Raw genomic sequence first — 22,203 nt, 5'->3', positions numbered from 1 at the left:
GAGGGCAGTGTCACTGGCCCTCATATGTGGGATCCAAACCAGGGCCCTCTGGCATCCCAAGCCAGTTCTTAACCATCGCGCCACTCGGCTGGCCCTGGTTCGATATTTTAATTTTAGTATGTTGCAGTTGTATGTTAAACAATTAAAAGTATAATATGTGCTTCAATAGCTAAGAAATACTTAGATTTTAACCTTTAAATTCTGAAGTTGCTACACATGGCATTCTGCTCCAAGAACCTGGAAACAAAGTCTTAGGAATTGGACCTGTGATTTGTTTTCCAGACCCAATGCCAAAGTATCTTTTACATGCATGGATGAGTGGATGGATGGATGAAGTTGAAGCCGATAAATATTAAGTTACATAACATCTCACTAGCCAGGACCATCCCGACTTTGAGATAGATAACTCAGGTTAACTTAACCTGATGAAGCCAAATATTATCCATTTGTCTGTTTCCCTTGGTTCTCATTCAGGATTCAACAGAGCAACTTTCTGGTTATGATCTACTGCCCCACGTAGGTTTGCCTTTGGGGTGATAATATACTATGGTAAGGAAATTTCAGCCCCAATCTGAATGATTTATTTCAGCAAATCGATAAAGTGAGTCCTTATTGTGATTTTGTGAGTAATATAGCTTGACTACTTATGGAGAAAGAAAATACTGAACATGCAGGTATAAGCGTTCTGAGCCATTGAAAATTATAGTTCTCATCATAAGCAAATACATTGGCATTCTAGCTTCAGCTATCAGTTTTCTAGGTTTGTCGATATGGGTCCATCCCTCAGAGATATTGAACTATCTAGGTTTCTGAGCTTGAAAGTTTAAGGCCAGAGAGTAGAACACAGAAAATTCACCAAGGCAATTAATGCTATCTTTAGAGGCCTCTTGGGAAACTGCAGAAACCTTTTCAATGGCCTATTAATGGCCACTGTTGTATAAATATCTGTATTACATTTAGTCATTTCAAAGAGTGTTTATAATCACATTATTATGTTAAGTTTAAGGAAAAACTTTTATAATTTATAGTATATAATAGTTACTAAATATAGTTATTATAAAAAATAAAAAGCTAATAATAGAAAAATAAAAACAGGGCCAGCCGAGTGGCTCAGTTGGTTAAGAGAGCGAGCTCTGAGCAACAGGGTTGCCGGTTCAATTCCCACATGGGCCAGTGAGCTACACCGGAGCTGAGCTGCCAACAGGTGGCAGGATGGCTCAGCTGGTGAGAGCACGTGCTCCAAACAACAAGGTTGCGGTTCAACTCCCGCATGGGATGGCTATGCCCATCTGCAGCTAAGATTGAACACAGCACTCTTGCAACTGGACTTGGAGCTGAGCTAGCTGCACCCTCCACAACTAAGATTGAAGAACAACTTGGCTGTTCCCCTTTCCCAATTCAACAATGCTGTTCCCTCCCCCAATTCCCCAATAAAATCTAAAATAAAAAAAGAAAAAAAAACAAAAATTGCTTATTCAAATAACTATCTCATGATCTAATAAAAAGGATACAGTGTTTGCAACTTGGAGATCTTAAGTCCAATCCCAGACTGGCCATTTACTAACTATGTGGCCGTAAGCAAGTCTCTTAGCCTTTCTGTATCTTAATTCCTTCGCTGGTAAAAAATATCCTTGTGTATCTTACTAAGATTGTTGTCAGTCTTTAACTTGGTAAGATTTACTAAAGCACTTTTTTTTAAAAGATTTTTATTGGGGAATTGGGGGGATGGGAACAGTGCTGGGGAATTCGGGGAAGAGGAACAGAGAAGTTGCTGTCGTTTTGTTCTTCAGTCTAGTTGTGAAGGACATTGCTTCACTGGCCCAAGTTGGCACCATCATTGCACTCTTCCCGGGCGAGGCAGATCAGTTGCTGGCTTCTGGATGGCCGCTCACTGCGGCTGCTGGCCGCTCACGCTGGCTGCTGGCTACACATGGTAGCCCATGGCAATCCACTGCCACAGGGGCTGCAGCCTACGCCGTCGCCGGCGACTCACAGCAGCCCAGCTCCAGGTTGAGCTGTTGTTCAGCATCTTAGCTGTAGAGGGCAGTGTCACTGGCCCTCATATGTGGGATCCGAACCAGGGCCCTCTGGCATCCCAAGCCAGCTCTTAACCATCACGCCACTCAGCCGGCCCTAAAGCACTTTTTAAATGGTAAAGCGTTATACAAATATTTTCATCACTATACATCCATTAATATCACCTCTGAGGTTAGGTTCCAAATAATGCAATTATAAAGAAGGAATTGGAACCACTTTAAAAATATAATCATTCTAACACTATAAATATGTTTACTAAATAATTTATCTAACTACATGATGTTCTCCTGTGGTAGATTTAATTATTGGTTCCCATTCGTCTCCCCTTCCTATCTTTATACCCTTTACCATATCACTCAGCAGTTCTTCCCACTAAAGGGGAGAGAGAATACTTACATCTACATGGTGTTGGGAAAGACAAAATTCTTTCCCACTCCCTTACTTTGAACTTGGCCATGTGACTTGCTTGGCTAAGCAGGTCGACTTGCTAGTAGCCCTGATACAAACAGAGTCTTGATTTGCTTGTGTAGTTGCACTTGCCCTCTTCTCTTTCATCATCAGCGACAAGACTCGTGGAGTAGATCTGGACCCAACCTGTGACTGGCCTATGTCAGCCAACTCCCAATCAACCCACAGACATGTGAGCATGAATAAATTACTGCTGTCTTAAGTCACTGCTTTTTTAAGGTATCCTGTTATACTTATTTTGACAATTGCTGATAGGCTCTGTGATTATATAGAACTTAATATACTATATTTGTATGATCCTTAGTTTAAAAGATCACCTTCCGGTTACATAACAAAATCCCTAGCCTTTCATTTTATCATTCATCCAACAATAATCAGTGAGTACTAACTATCTGTCAGGAAGTATTCTAGACCCTGGGCCACTCAGGATCTGCAACACTAGCTGCCATCATAAACAATGGCAAAATCTCAGTGGCTTATTACAGTTAAAGTTTATTTCCTTCTATATAAAACCCAATGAAGATGTTCTTGGATGAAGGGCTCTCCTGAGTGGATCTCTTCCAAGAATGACTCAGAGGTACATGTTCAACATGTTGAACATGTACCTCTGACATAACGTCAGAAGAGGAAGAGAGATGTGGGAAAGCATGGTGGATACTTAGCCTCACTAGCCCAGAAATGACACAAACCCCTCTAGGAGAATTAGTCAAATGTCCCCTTACAGATGCAGAGAGGGTGGAAACTGCACTGTCTGGCCAACAACAACTCCACACTATGAAAAGGGAGAATAAATCTTTCATTATTAGTTAAGCATTTCTATCACAATTAGGGGACAGAACAGACCAAAATTCCCACCATCATGGAATTTTTGTTTATTCACTAATTATTTTGAATCAAATAAAAGATGAATAAGACGTGGTTCTTGCCTTCAAGAAACTCACCGACTTGGAGAGAAAAAGGATATCCACGCAAATAATTACAGCTGACAATAAATGCTATAATAAGTATAAATACAAGATCCAATGTTTGCACAGAGAAAGGGATGACTAACTGCTGGGAAGGTGTTAAAGAAAAACGATTTGAAGGAGCGATGCTTGAGCTGAACCTTAGAAGATAAATAGAATCTTGCCAGACAGATGGAGGAGTAGGGGAGGGTGCTAAGTGGAGAAAACAAAGGTTTGCATCATATAATGGCTCAGAACCTCTTTCTTTATAAAGCTATGAAGTGGCGTTGAGGGCAACAGGGAAGGGCAAAGCACTGGTATTTGCAGGTGGTAAAACAACTACTTGCTTCACATATGAATTTGGAATAACTTCAGTTACCTATTTAGAGCAGTCTTCATTTCCATGATCACTGCTTTGGTAACCCAAGCCAGATGGCTAGTGCCAGAAGACAGAGAATATGTGGAGCTGACAACACAGAGGTGACAATATCTACAAAGGTAGAATTCATGTAAAAAATGTCAAATGACAGACTATCTCTTCTCTCCCAGTCCTTGTCAAATGAAATAGAAACCAATAAATAATTATATAAATCATGAATCAGGTGGATCTAATAAATGTACATCAAACCTTTTACATTGCAGAGAATACAGTTTTCAGATCATTCACACAAGAGTTACAAAAACTAAATACACAGTAGGCCAAAAAAAGAAAACGTTAATAAGTACTGAATAATAGGCTTACAAGAAAGCAGTAAGGCCACATTCTTTGACCACCAAGCAATGAAACGGAAAATTACAAAAGTAGAAAGTAGAAAAATTTGGAAATTCTATTAAAAACACTTTCTTAAATAATCATTGTATCCAAAAGAAAATCAAAACTGCAACTATTTAAAGTATAAAATAAAAGAAACCTCTGGGATTCAGCTAAAACTTTAATGAAAGGAAATTCATAGCTCTAAAGGTTCTAATTCTAAATTAGAAGGAAAGACAATACAAAATATAACTATGTGACATAATGGCATACATGAAATCCAAGAAAAGCAATTGAAAATTATTAAAAGTGAGGAGAGAGTTCATTTAGATCTATCTGATCCAAAACCTCTGCACTTAGCCACTGTGCCTTGCTGCTTCCTGGTCTTTAAATTAGTTTATAAAAGGACATGGAGGGCTATGTCCCCTCTACATGTTTCCACACAATCCAGTAAGGTATTTAGAGAGAAGGTTGCCTGAACTTTCAGGCCAACTTTGAATAGGATCCAGTGAATGAAGGAATGAATGAATGAATGTGAAGAAGAGAACAGTATCCACAAACATTTGCCTAAATTCTTTCAATGATATAATCAAATGTGAAATGTCACTCCTTATTAAAAGGTACAGAAAAACTACACATTAACCATTAGCATTATTAGGCCGTTCTCTTAAAAGTCAAAGTGGAAATAAAAAATGATATGATTTGAATAAAATAAAGGTGAATTTGTCAAAATCTAAAATATATTAGCTTATCGTTAAATATCAAGAGGTAACTCACATCTGGATCTAAATTTAACCTTGTTAGCCCTTCTCAGCTAAATATACTAAGAAATCCATGTGAATTTGTATAATGGACCAACTGGCTGTAAGATTCCATGAGAGAAGGAATTTTATCTACCCTGTTCACAGCTATAAGCTCTGCATCTGGCATATACTATTCCTTAATAAATACATGTTGAAGTAATGAATAGATGAATAGTCAATATTTTTCTTATTTTTGTTAAAGAATGATGCCCAAAGACAGATCTCAGTATTCTTACAGAGATTATATTTTATTTCCTTGTTCTTCATTATTACTAGACCTTCAGAATTAAGAAAATTTAAATGACAAAATTGATTTGTAATAGGTAAACTGTACTGTCAACATATCCTCACATTTATAAGACCTGAAAATGTTTTCTTATTCAGTATTTCTTGAGAAAGGCTTACTACGTTAGGCCGATTGTCTCATTTACTAATAAGCATTCAAAACTCTCGTTCTACTATATTCAAATTCCTCCTTTCCCTTCAACTTGTGACCATGTTATCAGCCTACTCTATTTTTCACTGCCCTTATGTTTTTGCCTCAAGCTTTAACTGATTCTGTTCTTTGATTTCCTTACCCTGGTGTAGATTCCTTTTTAACTACAGATCTTAAAAGCGACACTAGCTGCTTTTTGTTCCTTGGGAGTTTTTTGGTGGTTTTTTTTTCCCTCTTCAGGATAATTATATTCTGTTGTGCCTTTTATTATCGTGTCTTTTAGGATCTTCTAACCTTGTACACTCTTGGGCTTTATTTAATAGTGAGCTCCCTCCTCCACTCTCCATGCTAAACCATGCTCATTAGGTTTCTTAATCCTCCATAATTTGCTTTCATGAAATCTTATACCTTTCAGTGGCTGTGTTCTATGAGCCCATTTCCTTAGTATGGCTATTCCAAGCAGCCCAGAATCAACAAGCACTAAACATAAGCTTATTCACTTTCTAGGGCAACACTCTAGTCATGTTGGCTCGGGGGGCGGGGGGGAAGATCTTTGTTTTGAATGTTTATGGACCATGAAACTATACCATTTAACTTGGTATTTCATTTTCTCACCCAAACAATGGCCTGAGAAGGTTAGGATCACAGAATCAGATGCCAACCAGTCCTTAAAATACAGTAATAGGCTTCAGATTTTTCTTGGTCAGAAAACTATTCTATTTTAATAGAAGTAACAATATCCTGATGTTATGTAGTGACTAGTAAATTCCAGCTCTTTCTTTGTGTTATGCTCAGAATTCAGAAGAGAAAAACATCTTTTTTCAGTTCTTCTGTAAGAGCCCTGCTTTTCCAAATGGGTTGTTTTTAAAAGACATGTGCATGTTCTTGAACTGCGACGACACAGCCAACTCTGGTCTTTTCAGCAGTTCAGCCTCTGCTTTCTCTTCCATTCTACTCATCACTAGTACCTTTGCTGACAAGTATGAACAAAAGGGCCAAGAGGGCGCATATTTTGTTTTTTGTTTTTAACTTCTTAGGGACTTTGGTTAAATTAAATCAAAACAAAACAAACAAACAAAAAAACATACTAGTGAGTTGAAAGAGTTAATGAAGTTTCCAAAGGTGCCCAGCTTATCCAAGCAAAGTTTACACTTCAACCCTGCACAAGTTAACTTGTGATCCTCCCCATCCAGATGATAGAAAGCAAAGCCAGTAAGTTCTTTATTTAATTGGTTTGCATCCACACACTGACCTCCAAGGCTCTGTTTACATAGCCTATCATGCAATATGCTCCCCAGTTCTCTGCCTCTTTCAAAAGCATGTTTCTCCTGAGATTTGATATATGGCTTTCATGTTTAATCACTACATTAAACTCAATGCTCTGCTTCCTCCAGCATCAACTAACTTCCCTTCTTGGGAGGTGGGGAGAAGAGCACAGCTTCTTGCTCCTTCTGAACATAAAAGGAAGTCTGTTTTACTCTATTAGTAAAATCACCAACTACACACAATCGTCGGCAAGCAACGTTAATACGTCAACTAGGAAACAGTCCTAAAATGAAAACCTTAAAACTCCTTTAGAAAGAAGATAGGCTGATTGTTCTCAATTAGCAAAGCCAAAAACTTTAAGTGATTGAGTTATACTAAACCAACAGAAACGGAGTTTAATCAATATAACTCAGTACATAGAGGACACGCTTAAATAGTAACTAAAGTTTTAATCAAATTAGTAGAGGACAGAACATTTCTTTGGGTTCTCAGGTCAGAATTAATTTAGCACCTCTGCCTTCTGGTTGAAGGTTTTCTTAACCTTCACCACAAACAGAACGTTCAGCATTTCTAACTGAATGTACACATGGTAATGTCACAATCCTTTCCATAAGAATTTGTATGTGACCCAAATTTCTGCGATTGATGAAAACCTCAAAAAATTAATTGACCTCTTTCAATAAATCAAGATACTCTTATCATTTTCAGGTTTTAAAAAAACCACAAGATGTACGTAATTTACTTTAAAATATTTCAAGCAAAAAAAGAAAAGTGAAACAAATATGGAAAATTCTTAACAGTAAAATCTAGATGATGGAAATACAGGTGCTCATTATACTGTACCCTCTACTTTTATACATAGTTGAAAATTTTCATTATAAAAATTTTTTTGAAACAAAAAAAACCACAAAGGAGTCGATGGATTTGCTTCTGAAGAAAAAAAAGGACATAATTTTGATAAGAAAAAATTTAAATCACTTTCTAGGTTTTGATATATATTCAACAACTGACATTTTTTACCATGTGCTGACAATGAAAACTTGCCTTCCTTCCTCCTAAATCTCATGCCACAGCCTGAAGATCATTTACACAAACTGCAAATGTGTGGTAAGCTCTGCATAAGTTGGATTCTTTACTTGAAAAGAAAATTTTGTGTGTATGTGTGTGTGTGTGTGTGTGTGTGTGTGTGTGTGTGTGTGTGTATATATATATATATATATATATATATATATATATATATATGGTGTGTTTTTTTGTTTTTTACTTTGAAATACTTTCCCTTTTGGCTAGTAATTGACCACAGTATTTATTTTTTAAGGGTTTTTAATTTTTTTTTCCTTAGTAAGATTGGCATCTTCATTTAAAAATCTTAATTTGTCAGGAACACTGCTACAGCTGTATACAACATTAAACAGAGTTAGTTTACTTTCTGTATTTGATGAACAATAGAGAATCTGAACCTATTAAAGTCATACATTTAATTGTTTCAATATGCTACCTTATTCCTAACCAAAATTTGCATGATATAGAATGCCAAAGCTATCTTTGTTATGATTCTCTCATTTGATAGTAAGCTAAGGATTTATAAGAAAAAAGTAACTATCTGTTTCTTGAAACCATCTAAATTCTTTCCACAACAATTTAAATTCAAAATTTTAAAAAATAAACTTGTAATCAGTAGTCACCATTTTTCACAGTACAGAACTTTATAGTTTTCAAAGACATGCAGATGTTCTCCATGATAGACATTAAAAAAGAAATAGGACTTGGAAAAAATAAGAATCATGAACAAAATCTTTGCTCACTAGAGTGAAAGATGTGTGTCTGTACAGATGTTATAACTATTTTCATAATAAATACTAACCTTCACTACATGAATTTAGCAGCACACTTTAATTTGGATTTGAAAATTTAACATAAATTTTCCAACTTTGACAATAGCTGCCCAATATTTCAGTTTTGTACGCTATTTCCAGGTTTACCTTCAAAATGAACCTAGTGGACGTTTTCATTTTTAAAAGTTATATTCCAGATCCTGTAGCCTAAACAACTAGTTTCTGACTTGATGTTTAAGGGAATTAAATCAGATTATAACAAAGTGGGTTCCTAATAAACATTTAGTGACTGACTGGCAATGATAAAAAAAGACATGCAATTTTTATGTAAAAATTCATTTTCCAAATATTTTATTCATTTATTTTTATTACACTTAAAGACTTTAACTATTAAAAATGACAAGGATTTTCCACCCTATTTTGAGCCACCTTGTATGAATCAATAAAAAAGTCAAATAGCTGATACAATGCCACCATGCTTTTAGGCTCCATATAGTCAATATTGTAAATTAGAAATGTTTATCTTATCCTATCACTGTTACATATGATTCAGAAGCCCAAGAATGCACAGCATGGAAAGATTTCTGGAACCACAGTTCTCAAATTAGGTGAAATTGTTAACTCAAATGTACAGACTGCATATTTAAAGAGTCTCATGAAGTTGGAGAAATTCATAAATCTATACAATAAAAGAAAGACGGGGCTTCTCACGAAGGAAAGCCTGTTGGCTCCTTAACACCACTATCAAAAAATATATACAGTCTTGGTTCCTTTGTGAACATAATAAACAAGAACTTTTTTTAAAGTTAAAACATAATGGAACTCAAACCAGAGTAAATGTTACTTTTAAATTCAGTAAGTTACATATTTTCCTGTAAAATATTTTCTCCTGGAATTAAAAATTAATGTTTATTTATCTATTAACAGTTCGCTAAAGAGCATTATTCCTTTGTACCATACATAAGGTAATTTTCCGCTTTAATTGTAAACCCCAACAGAAACTCAGAAACTCACAAATCTCAGCAAGAGACACAGAGATACAGTCAAACATGAGGATTCTGTGACTACATTCATGCTTAATAAGAAAACATCTAATGAGGCTGATAAGCCAGTGTTTGTGAGAATGTAAATTTTGTGTCAATAAATATAAAATGGCTTAAGGTGACCTTAATTGTCCAGCACCCCCCCCAACAAAACAAATGAAAAATAACTAATAAGTCACAGACAGATAACTATTTCGATTGGCTAAAACTCTCTATCGTTTGCTGGATGAAATGTATCTACTACCCACATTTGATTACAAGTCACTTGCAGGGAATCTTTAAATTATTCAGGATGCTTTGTTCACTGAGAGAATGATATTCTATTTTGAGCAATGATTGTGTACACCCCCCACCACTGCTTTTAAAATAAAACTGCAGATAGAGAGCCTTTAATGCTTATTGCAGAAGCATCAAGAATCCCAGAGTGAACATCTCAAGTTATGATTCCAAGCAGCTAATAGCCCTGCTTTGAGGTGGGGTTCATGTTTTGAAAAGAGACTGCCTCGTCTGTTTAAAATCAAAATGGTTCTTGATCTGATGAATTACTCCTCAGAGAATAATGTAAATAAAATATACTCAGAATAACATTATTAATGTAAACATACCTGAACCAGAGTCAAATTTGGTTTCTGACCTGCAAAGGGAAAGACATTTTTTTTACAATATAAAAATTGCTTGTTAAACAATAACTGTTATTTTATGGGGGGTGGGGAGATGCAATAGTTGTAGATTTCAGTACATTGGTCAACACATAAAATAGCTTTTTAAAATGTAAATAGATACTTATTTTAACCATTTTAAAAGCATGCATTACCCTACATCCCCTAAACATGCACATATCCAGAGAGACAGCAGAGTATGGAAAAGATATTAACTTTTTAGCTTGTTTTTGAAAGAGGGTAAATTGTGTTAAAAAAATAATAATAATGCACCCAATCTCTACAGATTAACTTGTTTCAGTAATATAACAAACCAATTTAAAAAAAAAAACCTTAAATTTAAAACTATCCTCTTATTATTAAAGATTTTCAAGTATTAAAGACATTCAACGCCAAGTAATTTTTCACAAAGTTCTTCACAGAGTAAATGAACCTAGTAACCCCATACATTTAATAAGCAGGAGAAAAAAAAAATCTGAGCCCTTGTGGGAACATTATGTTTCAGATATAGGTTAATACTGGTTGTAAATTCAGAAGCCTTTGAAGCTCTCAGTTCGGCTGTGGGAAAACTTCTGTTGGGTAATTACTCTCAAGATGCGGCTGATGTGCTGTCAAGCAGAATTAACCCCGAGACTAGGCCTATCTACACAAGCTACTCTAAGACAGCATTGTCTATATCTAGCTCTCAAACCAATTAGCGGGCATGCTGCAGTCGGATTTATATCACACATTAACAATCAATAGTATATATGTTCACAGCTGCCACCCCAAGATACAAGAGCCAACCAGCAGGAGTCCTGTTAAAGGATGTTACATTGACAGAGAAGACTTTTTTTTTTTTTTTTCCTGGGGAAATGTAGTTAACTAAGTGGGAAAGGAGATTTCTTTGAAATTATGCCAGGGTACCAAAGCACTTTGGGAAGCGGTGGCTTTCTTTACCTAAATGAGCTTCAAGAGAAGTCATCAAAGGAGGGAGAGGGGAAGGATAAGCAAGAAGCAGCTTCCCTTGTCATAAAAATTCATTTTCTCAAGGATTCCCAGATAAAGTTTCACCTGAGGCTTCAATAAATTCAACTAATCGTAAGAACAAAAAAACTATTGTTCTGCCCATGGTTGTGAATAATCACTGCTGTAAGCCAGGTCCACATTTTTCCCACACCCTAGGCCCACCACAATCCTCATCTCAATCCTTCTCGTAGATGTCCTTGGCTCCTATTTCAGGAGCAAACCATTTTCACTTTTTTGTCCTCTCTCTTGTTCTGGAAGCCTTGCCTCATGCCTCAGTCTTTGTTTCCAGCATCCCTGAGCGTAACTCTAGATGACACTGACAGCATGTCCTGCTGGTTTCCTTGCCTATCTCATCTTTCCCGCTGGACTAGGCCTCTTCACCTCTGTAGCCACAGCACCTACCCAGTGCTGACAGCTTGAACTCATCAACTGTCTGTCAAGGGGAACTTCTGCCTCCACACACATCTTTATCTCCTTCTTACCTGTATAAGAGGTGTTCTTCCTTCTGTGTAAGGTTCCCTCCACTTATGTCCTAAAATACATTCTCGTCTCCCCTGAAACCAGGCTGTATGAATTACTCCTCTCTGCCGTATCTTCAGCACTGGGGTCTCCCCAGGTTTCTCCTGTCTTCTCCAGAATTAAATAAAGGCCCTTCTTCAAATCTGTGCCCTGCTCTTGTTAGCCGTCTTTCTTCTTGGCTTTACAATCAAGTTTACTGAAAGGATAGACTACATCCTATAGTGTATGCCTTCCTTTCCTGACCTCCCAACATATTCACTCTTAGAACCACTACGATCTGTCCTTGTTAAGGTTTTTCAGTGGCTTCCTAGTGCTAAATCCAAAACCCCTGTTAATAGTCTTTATTTTACTAAACTCTCTCCACCTAACACACAATGCTACCTGAATGTCACATCATGACTTCAAATGCCACATGTACCACGCTGAATTCATTTTCTTTTCCCTCAAATATAATGTTCCTGCTATATTCCCTATCATTTAAGTTGGATATCATGACATTATTCTAGTCTTCTCCTGCACCCCCAATATCGAATTAGTCACCAAGACCTATTGATTCTACTACCTTCCCCTCCTCTCGAGCCTCACTCTTACCATCTTAAGGCCTATCTTTGACTCAATAATCTCATAACCAGTATCCCCCCGTCCCCCCTTCATTCCATCATTACAGTAGCCAGATGTTTCCAAAGCACGAATCTGATCACATTACCACCACCCCGACAACTAGAGAAGAGTTTTCCAAACTTGGGTTACAAGTTGACCCATGAGTGGGTTATAAAATCAATTTAGTAGACTGTAAGCTAGTATATTTTAAAAACTGAAATAAAACAGAAGACAGAATGAACTTCACATATTGAGAATATATGCATTTTTGTACAACTTTTAGATATATATACATGCATGTGTGTGTATGAGAGTGTGTGTGTATGTGTGTGTGTCTGTGTGTGTGTGTGTGTTCCCAAATGTGTGTACTGGCCAGTACTACACTTACAAGTGAGTAAAGGCCTCTGTCTAGCCTTCCTCTGGCTGCACCCCCCTCTCCACCAGGCAAGGAGTCCAGTCTTCTACCTGAAGCCCCAAGTCCCCGGGTCTCCAGCATTCTCTGCCCGGATGGCCCTGAGCTGGCCTCCTTGGCCTACGTGGGCCCTTCCTTCAGGTCAGGTTGTGCTACTGCTATGTATGTACCTCCAGCCCAAGGCGTGGACAAAGGCCGTAACTTGAAGGAAGGAGCTTGGACCCGAGGGCAAAAGGAAGGGGGAATAAACAGGGCCAGGCAATCTGCTTTCCCTAGTCTTCTGGTTCCTGCTCAGAGAATGCTTCATTCAAGCCCTCCTGTGAGAGTGGGGAGCTGACAGTACCTAGGGGCCAGAGGGTGCCCCTTGGACCAGACTGGTGTGGTCTAGACGGCCTTGAAATTCAGGTGCCTGGCTGGTGGGGATAAAAAGAGGCGATAGGCAGGAGGACAGAACCTCTGGCAGAAATGAAAGAGCCCCGCCCCCAATAAAGACAAGAAAGGTGCTTCTCTTATGAATTCCATAATCCATTTGGAATAGTTGTTGTCCCTGCATTTCCCCAGGATTAATAACAGCATTCGGATGGAAGTCACAATTAAATCTGTACTGGCACCTCAACTAGACTGTGGCGGAAAGCCAATCACTTGGGTGCAGCAAAGACTTAACGTACTACTGGAGAAGGAGGATGGGGAGATGGTAAATGTTAGGTGTGTATTCCTCACATTCTATGGGCATTTTGCCTTCTAAGATTTAGTGACTAGAAATTCCATTCCATCACTAAATCTATATCCAGTTCTCTTGAATTTTCAGTTTTCTCAAAATAAAGATTAATGCCTCATTTAAAAAGAAAATTAAATCTGCACTGTTTTCAGTTATTTGGCATCAATGGTTTTACACAGTCTTCATTGTTTTTGCTATAAAGTGTGTATATATATATATATATATATATATGTGTGTGTGTGTGTGTGTGTGTATCTGTCAAGGTAGATTGGTATATCCTTTTCTAACAGTTTATGGCCTTCACTGATAACTTTTAAAATAATTAGCTATATTGTATCCCCATTTGTCCTCTTGCCCAGGCCCTGCAAATGTGAGGGCCAGGCCTGGTAATAAGCCATAATGTAAAAGGTATGTTTTTCTATGGGCCATGGAAAAAAGTTTGAAAGCTACTGACCTAGGGACCTCCAGGTGCACTGCTGTGCATGGTGCACGAGGGGCCCACCATGATCCAGCTCTCCAGCTTAGCCTCTAACCCACACTGAATCCTTCACTTTCACCACACCAAACTGCTGCCGTCTTATTTCATAGCCTGTATCCAGTATCCTCAGCCTCAGAATGCCCTTCCCACAGCTCATCACTGACAGGCTTTTACTCAACTGTCAAGACTCACTCACCTCAATCGACTCAGCGCCTGGCCTGCACCCCTCGCCTCCCAGAGCTCCTTGCTTAGCCCTCAGCTACTCTACAGTATGAGGCCTGGCATGGCACGTCCCACACCAGGCCGCCCCAGCACAAAGCCCAGCAAGGTACCCACTGGGTCGCATCCACCTTTATTCCCAGCACTTAGCACAGCACCTGGCATTTTAGAGTTATTAAAAATTTGTAATAGGAACACATGAGCAAATGAATCTATAAATTAACAGAAGGCCAAAACCAAGGCACAGCAGCCCAAAACGCTATAAAATGTCTCTTTTGAGATATGAAAAATCATATCAGAAAATTTTTATTTCTCACACCATCTTATCTTCTCCAGGGGTAGCTGGACAATGTGTAAATATACACATAAAGTACAGAGAAAACATCTTTACAAATAAATTAATGACCTTGTGTATCAGCTTAAAAACAAGAATATTCAGAATTCTCAGTCCCAAAGCTTCAAAAAACCCCCAACTACTCTATTAATAATGAAAACATAACAATAGAAGTTAATGCAGTCATTTTGAGGGGTAGGAAAAATTGGTCCTATGGTATAAGTTAATTCAGGTCTCTGTCAATCTACACACTTACATACACAGGGACACAAAATACTCCTCTATCATATTATGAACTCATCTCTACTCATAAATCCTCTTTAAGAGAGTAAGTAAAATATAGATTGGAACAAACAAATGGCAAGTGTAAAACAAAAAAAAAAGAATTCAAACAACACAGATTATACAAGAAAGGAAAAGAGTTCATTCATTCCAAATACATTTCTTATGTGTTTTTCAGTAGTCTATGCTGGATGGCAGGGATATGAAAAATGCATAAAGTCAGGTTATATGGAGTAAAGATGCATAAATATAATCGTGTTTCCATAAACACCCATTTTAACCCTTGATTACATACTTACATTTAAGCTTAAACCTAGTCAACCAGTTCTTTTGGCAATTACCAAAAGGTGGTAAATACAGCATAGACTACTACTGTCTTCCAATATCCATTCTCCCCATTTTTATTTTAGAAATAGGATCTGAGTTTTAGATGAGCACATGGCTGCCTTAGGTAAGACAATTTTCCCACTTCAGTTGTGACCTTGTAAACTAAGTACTTGCCAAAAACATACAAGCAAAAGTGATGTGTATAACCTCTGAATTATACTCTTAAAGGGAATGATGGCATCCCCACCCCTTCTTCCTCTCTTCTACCCACTGGCTGGAATGTAGATGTGATTTCAGGAGCGGAAGCAGCCATTCTTAGATCATGAGAGAGAAGCCAATACTAGAGAAACAACCTTTGGCCATTTCTTGGGCTGAAGGCACACACACACTAGTAGCACCATATCAACCCTAACTTTTACCATGTTGAAGCCACTATTATTTTGGAGTCTTGTCAGAGCAGTTGTAACAATATTGCCACATTTAAAAAGTTTGAAACCAAAACTTCCAGATGTTTAAACATGAAAAGATGTTATGAATTTAAAAACCATAAAGGGTAGATGCTAGGATAATTTAAGTATTATTGCTACTTTTTAAATAATTAAATTATATACAATATGTATTCTTTTGAATAATAGAGTTGCACATTTTCCAAGGGCAGTTTTAGGCATTGGTTAGAACTCTATAGTCCTGGTCAAATTTATAAAACTACTGCTCTCTGCTTATAGGAAATAACCCAGTGTCCATGAAAGTTCTGTGTATATTGCAGTCAAAAGTTTTTATTGATTTGATTTTAAAATTGTTTACTGTCTCTCATGAGGAACCCATAAAATCTCATAGAATGCTGCTTTTTGCTTAACGCTCAATTGTATAAAAATTTTTTTAAATGGGAATCATGTAAGTATGAACTACAGGGCAATGAAGTCAGTGTTTCAGAAGGTTTCAGACCACACGTAGGAGAGTGTGGGTGCTGTTCCTACTGTTTTTAATTGATGCCAAGTAAGGATCCTAGCTACAGAAAATTATTAGAGGGAAGGAACAGCAAGGACAGGCTGATTTTTGCCTGTCAGTGCATTACATATGACAACTCCATACCAAGGATTTTCGAGGACAATCCAGGCCAAATAACCTGTCCTGCTATCCCCTCAGAGCATGGAATATTTTCAGAAATTCCAATATTTCAGGATCCTGCTCAAAAGTCTACATATTTCTTCTTACCCCTACAAGTAACTCAAAGGCCTTCATCAGACCAGAGGCTAGTAATAAAAGCAGTGAATATTTATGCTTCTCCTTTCATTATGTAAACATAATACGCTTCCTCTGCCTGGATTGCTCCCTCCTCCCGCCCCCACCCACTCGTATGTACTTATCCCTTAACCCCTTTGCCTAGTTAACGCCTAAAACTTTCTCCACATATTAGCTTAATTATCAATTCTTTGAAGAAGAGTGGCCAGACTAAATTAAATACTTTTCCTTTATACTTCTACATCACCAGTAGTTCCTTCTCTGTATTCATCAGCGTTGTCACATTCTCCATTTCTTCTTGTGGCTATTTGGTCATATTAAAAGAGTTCAATAACTGTGGCCGATACTATTCGTTGCCTATCTAATGGCCAGTCTCCCTTTTCCCTGATAACAGTATTCCACTTTTTGAAGAACACTACAAATGCATCCATCCCAGGAATGAACCTAAGCCAACCGTGGCAATTCTATCTGCCTTTGTCAGTGATTGGTTTGAGAACAGGCATGAAACCCAGGTCTGAGCAGTGAGAGGCCCCAGGAAGTCTGCTGGGGATGCTTCTTGGAAAGGTTTTTCTCAATGAAAAGGACAGGAGTGATTGAGGGAGAACGTCTTATTTCTACTGTCTCCCTGTTTTTGCCTTTGAAGTTACTACATGTAGGGATATGAGACTTAGAACTGCTGTAGCCATCTTGTAACCATGAGGGTTAGGCCAAGAAAATCACAGAAATGCCAACCAAGAACTCTAATATCATTCCAATTACAGAACAGCCTTTCTTTAAAGTTCTTGCTGAGTTAGAGAGTCAAGTCTGGCATTGTTAGGCCACTTTTATTTGGCTATTTCTGTTACTTTTAATGCAACACATTCTAACTGATATTGTTACAACAGCAATACTAGATTATGAACTATCTGCTTATTGTATTTAAAACTTGGGTCTCTAAGGGCCGGCCGAGTGGCTCAGTTGGTTAAGAGCTCGCTCAAGAGTTTGAGCTCTGAGCAACAGCGGTTCGAGTCCCGGCCTGAGCTGAGCAGCCGCTGAGCTGCCAACAGGTGGCAGGATGGCTCAGCTTAAAAAAAAAAAAACTTGGGTCTCTACATTTTTATGGTAATGATGTGATTAAATACAAAACACAGAAAAACATACAGAAAGAAAAACAACTAATTTAAATGTTTAAAGACATGTTAGCCATCACAACTAAAAACTGAGAAAACATTACAAATAAAAGGTGCCCAGGGCCGGCAGAGTGGCGCATTGGTTAAGAGCTGGCTTGGGACGCCAGAGGGCCCCGATTCGGATCCCACATATGAGGGCCAGTGACACTGCCCTCTACAGCTAACATGCTGAACAGCTCAACCTGGAGCTGGGCTGCTGTGAGTCACTGTCGACAGGTAGGCTGCAGCCCCTGCTGCAGTGGGTTGCCATGGGCTACCGTGTGTGGCTGGCAGCCAGCGTGAGCAGCCAGCAGCCGCCATGATTGGCCGTCCAGAAGCCGGTGACTGATCTGCCTCGCCCAGGAACAGCAAAATGATGGCGCCAACGTTGAAGCAACGTCCTCCACAACTAGACTGAAGACCAAAAGGACAGCAGCTTGTCTGCTCCCCTTACCCCAATTCCCCAGCACTGTTCCCATCCCCTCAATTCCCCAATAAAAATCTTTAAAAAAAAAAAGGTGCCCATTAACTGCATGCTTAATTTTTTAAAAACTGAAAAATATAAATAAAAAAACCAGAAATTTGGAAATCCAGGTAGTCATGAGCAAAAGGATAGCCAAGTGTTTCCTACGTTGCTTGAAGACCCCTTCCATGAGCCCATTAATGAGGACCCTCAGGTTCAGTTACCATGAGGCATCTACAAATCTACAATGCTTCCTCTTCCTTAATGACAAACTCTTCCAGTGGACTCAGTAAGGTGCTACAGATAACATGTCTGTACAAATTACTCTCCCTGCAGGCCACTTCTGCTTCCACTGATACTACTGGTTGGTTGGTTTGGTTAGTCGGTTGGTTTTCCTTTGAACCAGGCCCTGGTACTTTCACTGGGGTCTCTGCCACCCTGATCTGTTGGAGATGATGCAGCAGCGTACGGTGGCCTGTGAAGCATTTACTATTGAGGTAACCATCATGGAAAGGCAGCCAATGGAGACAGACAGACTGAAGCCCAGTCCCAGCGCTTCCACTTTACAACCTATGTGACTTTAGAGAAGTTAATTACCAGTCTAAGTCTCAGTTTCACTATCTATAGAATGGGAATCATTTATTTTCCTTTTTAAATTTTGTGTAGATTAAATGAGATGTTACTATAAAGGGTTTAGGTTAGGACCTGGCACATACTATAAATTGAGTAAAAGGTAGGTTTTATCTAAGCAATGATACTGAATAAAGTTTACCTATGGCTACAGGTACAATGAGCAATATTTTAGCTAAGTGGAAGAAAATAAAAATAGTAAGTACTACGTTATAAAGAAAGAATGTTTTACTCTGGTTGAGATCTTACTTGTGGTACAATTTTAATATGAGTGTCAAATGATACAGAAAAAATAACAGAGAACAGCAATAGAAATAACTGAAAAACTAGAAATATTTAAGAGGGAAGGCTAATGGAAAATAATTAAATGACCCGATTACACAATACAGAAAAGAAATCTTGTTTTTCCTTATAACACAAATAAGACATTCTCTAACTAAAATATTCACACAATGCATTCTAGAGCATATTGGAATAAGCATATGGAGACCTGGATTCTAGCTCAGAAACCAGGACAAGTCATTTAATTTGTAAGCCCCATTTTCCTCATTAGTTAAATGAGGCATTTGAAACAAATTAATGTTGCTCCACACAAACCATCCCATAGAGAGGTAAGCTATCTAAATTTTGCCACAGATCCCAAGAATGAAGAGAAGGGGAAAAGACAAAACAGAGGAAAAGTGAATATAAGGTAATAAAACTTTACATCTGTAGAACTCGAAAATACAGATGGATAAGACTGAAAAAAGAGTTTATTCTTAAGGCCGTTTTTGGCTCCCAGGCTCTACAACTTTTCTCTAGGCCATACCGATAACTGCCTTCTTTGAATTCCAGTATCATTTCCTACTTGTATGATTTATAGCACTTAGTCATATGTTTCCTTTAAAACCATTTGTTTCTTGTGTATATTTATATCTCTAGAGAGAATCAGTTTTAAAAGTAAAAAACCTTCAGCTATTGAAAATAAATTCAAAATGCTGAAGAAAACAGTGTTAAGGAGAACCGAGTATATATACCTTCATGTGATGGCTGAATTGTGTTCTCCCGAAATTTGTATGTTGAAGTTTCAATTCCTAGTACCTCAGAATGTGACTGTATTTGGAAACGGGGTTTTTAAAGAGGTAATTAAGTTAAAATAAAGTCATTCAAGGGGGCCCTAATCTGATATGACTGGTGTCTTTATGAGAAAAGGAGATTAGGACACAGACACACACAGAGCGAAGACCACGTGAAGACACATGAAGAAGCCCAGGAGACAGGCCGCAGAAGAAAGCAACCCTGCCAGCACCTTGCTCTCAGACTTCCAGCCTCTGGACCTGTGAGACGATCAATTTCTGTTGTTTAAGCCACTCAGTCTGTGGCACTTTGTTATGACGGCCCTAAGAAACTACTATACTTCATTCTTCTTCAGTCAGATATTTAGCAACCTCAAACCTCCAATAAAAGCCCAAAACCTAGAAATTAGCTGGAAATAAAAATGTCTATAGCTCTTATACACTCTAGCCCATTTTAGCTACAAAATATATTTAATTTTTCTATTCTTCCTCATTATTTTTAACCATATCCTGCCAACATGCTTTACCTACATTTTGACCACTGGGCAGCTGCTTCTGTAACTAACCAGAGACCACCAGTAGGCATGCCATAAGATTCTGATCAAATGGGCTCTTTGTCTCTTCCTATCACTGGGGGCAAATGTGTCCAATGGTTTTGCCTGGTCCTTTACACAACCGGTGTTGTGTACGTACTTGTCATGTGCTCTCTGGGCGATGAGGCAAACTTGGGAGGTAGTAAAATTTACTGCCCTACGTCAGTTTTACACACAGTATTTCGTTGCCCATTTTCCCTGGAAATTTTCATTTCTATTCTAGGTTGTAATCAAAAATAGAACCATAGAAGTTTTGGCTGGTAACTTAGTGTTAGGCACGATAATTAGCAGATCAAAAATTTTAGAGAGAACAAGAAAAGAAACTCAAACAGGAGCAATCCAGAGTTGACTAGTGTAGAGGCAACAACTAGGCACTGCGACAGCCCCTGACAATGTCAATGGAGATGAAAAGATTGTCCTCTACATTTTAGAGAACTCTAAGGGAATCCTTTAAAGCAACAAAAGTAGAGACCTATGCAGTTCATTAAGGCCTAACTGCACCATTGTTTCATAACATAGTTTAATAAATAATATTTATTATTATTTATTATAATGATAGCTGCAAGTCAAGAAAGTAATTATTTAATTATGCCATTTAGTAAGACATGCGAGTATATTACTTAGACAGCATTATATTTCAAAAATCGTTAGTTAATAAATTTAGGGTTAAAATACATGTTCTGGTTGTCTAGAGACTACATTTATCCAGAACCCTTCATTTCCTAGCTATCACTGTATACAAACAGAAGAAGCAACACATTAGGAAGAGAAAAACACAAATTAGGAGTAAAGAAACCATGCAGAAAAGATCAAATTTCCAGTCTTAAGTCTACTCTGTTTCTACAAAGCCCTGAAAAAAATCCATTTAGATCTTAAAAAGTCAGTTGTGTTTTTTATTTGCAAAGTAAGGATAATATAATCTGCTATTCCATAGAGATTTGGGGAAACTAAGTAAATAATGATTGAAGCACAGGAAAATGTTATAGGAATGAATTTTCCTTGAGAATTTTAGGATTATATAATTTCATAATTAAATTGAGTTTAGGAATTAATTTTCATGAGAATCTTAAATTCACTCATTATTTCACTCAAAATTTTAGCATTTCTAGTTGGAGCAATTAAACCCAGCCCAAGGCAAACTTTCAAGGGCAAAATGGATGAGAAAGTCATTGATTCTTTTTTTGATTCATCCATTGAACCATATGTATTGAGCACTGACCATGAACAAGTACTGATCTAGGCTCTGGGATACTAAGACAGAGTTCACATTCTGGCAAAAAGAGTCAGACAGCAAACAACTACACAGATTATTTCAGTTAGAGGCTGACACTAGAGTGCCTTCTGCAATAAAATCTAGAGATTAACGGAACAGACAGTTCCTTGGGTAGGGGTGGGAAAGCTATTTTAAATAAAGTCGTCAGGGATTTGCTTTAGGAGGAGTTGGCATTTCAGCTGACACCTAAAGAATCAGAAGGAGCCCACATGCAATGTGGGTACAAAATGGAATCTTCGGCTGAGATTCCAAAGCAAAGGCAAACGCAAAATCCCAAGCTTGGCATGAAGAAGAAGGAGAAAAGGAAGAAGAATAAGAGGACGGAGTGACAGAGGGAGGGAAAGAGAAGAAGGAGCAAATAAAAGCCAATGTATCTAGAAAGGAGTGAAAAAGAGAATGGTAAGATATGAAGTAAAAGTCAACAAGGGCCAGATCACAACATTCTTTTTTTTTTAAGGATTTTTATTGGGGAATTGGGGGGATGGGAACAGCACTGGGGAATTGGGGGAAGGAGAACAGACAAGTTGCTGTTGTTTTGTTCTTCAGTCTAGTTGTGGAGGACGTTGCTTCACTGGCCCAAGTTGGCACCATCATTGCGCTCTTCCCGGGCGAGGCAGATCAGTCGCCGGCTTCTGGACGGCCGCTCACTGCGGCTGCTGG

General features: G+C 38.1%; 1 protein-coding gene across 2 annotated transcripts in view; it reads right to left on the bottom strand.

Annotated features, from left to right (window-relative positions):
• Window positions 1-22,203, bottom strand: part of MSRB3 (methionine sulfoxide reductase B3) — a 151,713-nt gene that overhangs the window by 60,090 nt on the left and 69,420 nt on the right. For both annotated transcript variants that reach the window (XM_019640588.1, XM_019640587.1), the window contains one exon: window positions 10,189-10,217. In XM_019640588.1, coding sequence (XP_019496133.1) covers window positions 10,189-10,217 — 29 coding nt within the window. The remainder of the gene's footprint in view (window positions 1-10,188; window positions 10,218-22,203) is intronic.

Source organism: Hipposideros armiger, unplaced genomic scaffold (assembly GCF_001890085.2).
Source record: "Hipposideros armiger isolate ML-2016 unplaced genomic scaffold, ASM189008v1 scaffold_51, whole genome shotgun sequence".
Classification (NCBI taxonomy): domain Eukaryota; kingdom Metazoa; phylum Chordata; class Mammalia; order Chiroptera; family Hipposideridae; genus Hipposideros; species Hipposideros armiger.
This window is presented reverse-complemented; position numbering and strand designations above follow the sequence as displayed.